General features: G+C 66.9%; 1 protein-coding gene across 1 annotated transcript; it reads left to right on the top strand.

Moving 5' to 3' along the window:
- Nucleotides 1–1,357: 1,357 nt before the first annotated feature.
- Nucleotides 1,358–5,340, top strand: LOC138921921 (uncharacterized protein CXorf49-like). Its single transcript, XM_070257863.1, has 7 exons — nucleotides 1,358–2,056; nucleotides 2,447–2,650; nucleotides 3,353–3,512; nucleotides 4,031–4,278; nucleotides 4,366–4,411; nucleotides 5,023–5,064; nucleotides 5,140–5,340. The coding sequence occupies exons 1-6, from the start codon at nucleotides 1,472–1,474 to the stop codon at nucleotides 5,061–5,063; spliced, it is 1,284 nt and encodes a 427-aa protein (XP_070113964.1). The 5' UTR covers nucleotides 1,358–1,471; the 3' UTR covers nucleotide 5,064; nucleotides 5,140–5,340.
- The last annotated feature ends 200 nt before the right edge of the window (nucleotides 5,341–5,540 follow it).

Here is a 5,540-nt window from a genome sequence, read left to right as displayed (position 1 = left end):
GCTTTTCGGGGCGTTTTGGATTTCAGCGTTAGCCGCCCTTTCTCCTTGCTCAGCGCCGTGCAAAATAAAGTCCTCTTTTCTTCCACTACACCTAGCGTGAGATTGGCTTGCGTTGCAAAGGGTGAGCCAACTCACTAGAGGTTCGATAGCAAAAGCGAGGACTCTGCAGCCAGACGGCCTGGTTTGAAGCCTGCCACTGACCCCAACAAGCCGAGCCACCCTGGGCCACTGGCCGAACCTCTTGGGGCCTGTTTCCTCCACCATAAGAGGGCGGTACGAGTGGCTACTTGAATCCTAGGCTTGTCCTGAGGACGCGTGACTACTTATCTACGGCGCTCAGAAGAGTGCCAGACACCGACGGAGTCCGCGTGGGAGAAGTTTCTTTTCCTGGACGCTGCCAAACGACCCTCCCAAATGTCTCTCCTGCCCCGCTGCCACAACCAGGGCCCCTTCCCCACCCCAGGCCCCCCTGCGACGGTCAAAAGCACGGGTTTGCTCGTGACGTCCCCCACCTTAGAAGGGCGAAGGTCTTGGATTGTTGCAAACGTGGCGTGTGAAAACCGATCTGTGGCTTTCTGTCTCGCCTCCAGGACCAGCGACGCTGACGACCCTTTGGGGCGAGCACTGGGTGTTGGGATTCCCCCTCGTTTGAACTGACTCGCAGTGGGGGAGGGGCCGAGAGACGCGGGGCAAACCCCGGCCCAACCCCCAAACCGGCCTGAGCACACAACCATGGCCGATTTGAGCAGCTACCGTCCTCGAGCAGTTGCGACAGGGACCCTACAGCCGTAAACACAACATTTGCTCTCTGGCCCTTTACGGCGGAAACAGTACGCCGACCCCTGATGGCTGGCTGCGGGCTGCCTGTGCCCATTCTCCTATGGGGTCGTACATCTTGTGGACTAGAGGCCGGCCCATCCCTCGTGCGCTACGGGCCCCATCGGGGGCCTGCCGTGTCCCCTCACAAGCCCCACCGCATGCCCCCCTGGGCCCGGGGCCGGCCTTGCCCCGCTCCGTACGCGGGAAACCGGGGCTCAGAGCCGCGGCTGCTACTGGAAGGTAGCCTGTGCCGGGGAGGCGGGCTGTTCGGAAGAGGCGGGACGAGCGCCCCGACGGCCGCACTCAGGCACGGGACGGGCTTCCCACTGCCGGCCCGCGAGGGGCTTCGGAGGCCCCCAGGGCCCCTGGACGCGATAGGGGAGGGCCTCGGGGGGCGGGCCCACAAGGGGCGCGCTGGTTGGCGGGGGCGGACCCACGCGAAGGGCGCGGCGCAGGCGTCGAAGGCGCGCGCAAGCCGCGCGTGGTTTGAGGCGATCTCGTGCGCCGCGTCTGGGGAGGGCCGGCGTCCCCCACCCCCACCGCCGCCCCCAAGGCCTCGCCGCTGCGCGCGCACGCGCGCCGCCACCCGTCCCAGCGCGCCCGGGGCCATCGTCTCCCGCGAGGCGGCCGGGGACCCCCCCGGACTCCCGACATGAGCTCCCCCGACGAGGGGTCTGTCTGGGGCGCGGGTTTCGGCCCGGAGGGCGGGGCGCGGGCCGGCGTCCGCCCCGCCGAGCCCGGAGCCCTGCGGGCAGTCGGTCTAGGCCCTGCTCTGGGGGCGCCGCGGAGCGGCGAGGGCGAGGGCGGCTTCCCCCAGCCCGGGGGCCGCCCCAGCTGCCCGGCCGACGGCAGGGACGCGGCGGCGGACCGCGCGTCCTGCCCGGCGCCGCGGGCCGCGGCGAACGTCGTGCAGCAGCTGACCCGGCGGGGCGTCTGCAGATACCGGTCCCCGGAGAGCTGCGCCGCCCGAGGCTCCACCGTGTGGGCGGGCCTCGAGCCAGGTGCCGGCGGCCCCGGCGCGCCTGCCCTTAGCTGGGTGGCGTCGCAGCCGGCTTCCGCCGCCCTGCTCCCGCTCCCTGGGCCCGAGGGCGGCCCGGCCTGGGGCAGCCCTAAAAGAGGCGGGAGGAGCAGGCTGGGCAGCCCTGCGAGTCGCGGGCGGCCCTCGGCGGGAGGCCCGTTCCGGCTGCCTTCCGACCCCGAGCCATCAGACGAGGCCAGCGAGCTACAGCGGACGAGGGTGAGCCTTTGCCCCGGAGAAGGCGGCCAAGCCCAGCCCAACGGCCCCGAGCATCCTGGGGACCCCCCCAGACGCTCCAGTTTCCCCGCCAGGGAGAATTTCCTCCACGTGCCGGGCTCTTTCCTGCCCTCCGCTGCCCGAGCGTTCACCTTGGCTGTGGAGAGGCGGGCTGTTGGAGAGCTGGACTTCTCTTCCTCCAAGAAAGTAGAGTGTGTGGTCTGGGGCAAGGGGGGGAAGAGGCCCAGCTACCAGGCAGCGGCCGCTGCTGCGGCCGCCGCCGGCGGCGTCCTGTCCCGGGCGACTCCCTGGAGGAAGGCGGCCCCGGAGAAGAAATCCCTGGGGGCTGCCTCACAAGTTGCCCAAGGGAGAACCTTTCTTTCCTGGGGGCAGAGAGCCTCGGCAGCTCCCCTGGACCCGGCCACGTTCCCGCCAGTCTCTGACGTCCCGCTGCTTGTGAGGTGCAGGAGGGCCAAGCAGTCCAAGCAGCCCGGCACTGGGAAGAAATCTGTGGCCGGGAGGACAATGGAGTCTCAGCCGGTGGAGGTGGCGGGAGAAGATATTGACCCAAACAGCGACCCAGCCCCGCGGGGCCAAGTGAGTAGGCCCTGCGCCTCCTCTCTCCCCGCCTCTGCCCCCACCCCAATCGGGGACTTCTTTACCCATGCTCCCTCTGCCCTTCCCTCGGGGGTGGTCACTGGGGACCCTCGGTCATTAGGTTGCCGGAGGGGGGTCGTCGTAGAAGGGGAAACGTGAAGCTAGCACTGCATGGGGGGGGGGGGTGTGTGTGGGGGGGGGGGTGCTTGCGCGTGTGCGCCCGCGCGCGTCTGCCGGCCACCATTCTCGACCCTGATCCTGTTTCCTGCGCCCTCCCCCAGAGAGGAGCTGGGATGGAAGGGAGGACTGGTAGCTGGTTGGGACCCGGGGCCCCCTTAAAAGTCTGGGCCGCAGAGCTTCCGTGTTCAGACTCCCGGGCTTCCTGATCCTACTTCCTAGCTGTTCCCCAAGCCTTCTCTGCAGGAGACCTGGGCTTTCTCAGTGCCCCACTGTTCTCCCCAGCTCAGCTCTGCCTCCTGGCCTGGAGCTGACTGAGGGCGAAAGTGCTGATGAGATCAGCCTCTGAATTCCCTGGCCTGTTCCCTGCCCCACCCCAGCCTCTAAACGCATCTGGGTACGGACACGGACACACACACACACACACACACACACACTCTCACACACACACACACACTCTCACACTCACACTCTCTCACACGCTCTCACATCCCCGGTCCAAATGGGTGAGAAATGGTTCTTTAGCCTCCAGGACACAGACCAGGGCCATGTAGTCGGTGCGTGCGTCGTCCAGAAGGCAGCAGTGGCCACCTCAACACCAGAGCCGCTCCCCAAGTTGCGGGAAACCCACAGTGCTTGGCCCGGAGCCAGGGAAATACGGTGCCCAGGGGGCCTGCACCCTCCGGTGAGTCTTCTGGGTGAGTGAGCCGCGAGTGAGGGGAGAGCGGACAGGAAGGGAAGGCTCTGGCTCTGGCTCTGCTGGCGGCTCAGCCTTGCTCCCAGGCCTCGGTGCCTACCCAGGCAGCTTCTCCCAAGGAGGCGGGGCATGCACGGGGCTGGCCTTCAGCCACATCATGCTCTGCAGGGGCGCAAGTCCTTAGCAGCGCCCCAAACCGCGACTCCGGACGTAGACTCTCCGCGGGACAAAGCCTTTTCTGCTGAGTTCTCTTGGGCCGCGGGCTCATCCCGGGGCACGGGCTGTGGCTGCGGCTCTGGGAGAGTCCCACACAGGCCCCAGTCCTGGGGGGCACAGTGGCACTGGGGCTGCCCCTGGGGAACAGGACAGGCGAGGCAGGCCCTGAGAGAAGATGGGAGCTGCGGGGCAGAGCAGGGGCAAGTCCATGCCAGCAGAGGGTGGTGCTGCCTCACTTTCCACTTCCCTGGGAGCCTTGGAAGCTGGACGTCCTGTTCCTTCCCACTCAGGTGACCAGGAACCACTTGACCGACCTCCAGGACGGCAAAGGCAGCAGCAACCACGTGGAGCACGGGGCTGTCCTCGGGTATTGCTTCCGTGGCTCCTAGAGATGCAGGCCCAAACGAGACGGTGGGGTCGGTGTGCAGGGTCAGCTGACATACGTGTCCCCCTCCGCGCCCCATCCCGCACCCCGCGGGGGGAGCGCACCTCCTTTCCCCGAGGAGCCCCTGCCAGTGTAGCTGCTGGGGTTTCGGAGGTAGGGTCCCGGGGAGAGGGGAGGTCGAGGCGAGAGGAGGCCAGCAGATACTAATCGTTTCTCTTTCTCTGGTGTCTGCCGGCCTAGTGTCACGTGCTACAGAGAGAAATAGGCGACCTGAAAGAGCACCTTGGTATGAGGCACCTCTGGCTGGGGCTGGGGCAGGGGCCGGGGCAGGGGCCCCGGGACCGCCTGCGGTGTCTTAGTGCAGGACTCAGGGCCCCGGGGTGGGGCTGGCGGGCGCAGGGGCAGGCGGCCTCACAGGGACCAACATTCCCGTGGGGAGGAGAGCCCAGCAGGCCTGGCCCTGGAGCCTGCTGTCAGGTACAGCCCAGCGCCTGTGCAAATAGGAAAGCGTTGTCTGCCCTGCACGCGCGCACTGTCGACGCGAACGAGGCCTAGAGATCTCCTCCTATTGGGACGCTCAGAGATGCCTCCTTGGTTTTCCCTGTACCGGCTGCTTGGTGTGCCTTGTCCGCTGCCGTGTGTTGGTTCATTTGACGAGTTCCGAGTGGCTCCGACATGCCCCAAAGCTGGAGACCCACTGGCACGTTTGGTTCTCGTTTAGAAAACATTTCCCCCACGGAATTCAGGTGGTGGGTGACTGAGTCCGGCCCGGGGCTGCTTGCACAGGGCCCGGAGGGGCTTCCAGGGGCAGGGCTAGGCCGTCCCCCCCGGGGACAGGGGCACGGGCTTCTAGATCCCTGTGGGTGGAGTGCCTGCTTAGGCCTCTCTCTGTTTCAGCGGCCGTCCTGTCCCTGGCTGACAAGTTCCAGAGCCTTTGAAGTGAGTGTTCCACACACCAGACCCCTTCCCACAGTCGGGGCTCTTCCGGAGGGCTGGGGCAGACCCTGGCCTCAGGCTCCTCCCCGGCCCCGCTCTGTTTCCAGGTTGAGCCCAGCACCTTCCCGCAGGAGAAGCAGCTGGTGCCTTTGGAGCCCGGGACCTGTGGCCAAGCTGGTTCCCTCCTGTTCTCCCTCAGCCTGGGCTTCCTCTCCCCTTCTCTTGCCCCCTCCCCACCCCAGTTCACAGCAGTTTCACATTAAAGAACCTCTCATATTCTGTGGTCTGTCCTCTCTTTTGGGGCGGGGGTGGGGGGGTGTGGGGGTGTGCGGGTCGGGGCAGGCAGAGGGGTTGGGGCGGGCTGGGGCACTGCCGCATTTCAGAGCCTTTTCCGGAAGAGGAGCCCTGGCATTCTGTGTGGGCCTTCTCCCTGTGGGGAGTCTGGGCCAGCCTCTGATGGGAGCCCTGCAGTCAGGCCA

The sequence above is a fragment of the Equus caballus genome, chromosome X (genome assembly GCF_041296265.1).
Source record: "Equus caballus isolate H_3958 breed thoroughbred chromosome X, TB-T2T, whole genome shotgun sequence".
NCBI lineage: Eukaryota > Metazoa > Chordata > Mammalia > Perissodactyla > Equidae > Equus > Equus caballus.
Note: the sequence above shows the minus strand (reverse complement) of the source record. Positions and strands in the feature narration are given on the sequence as shown.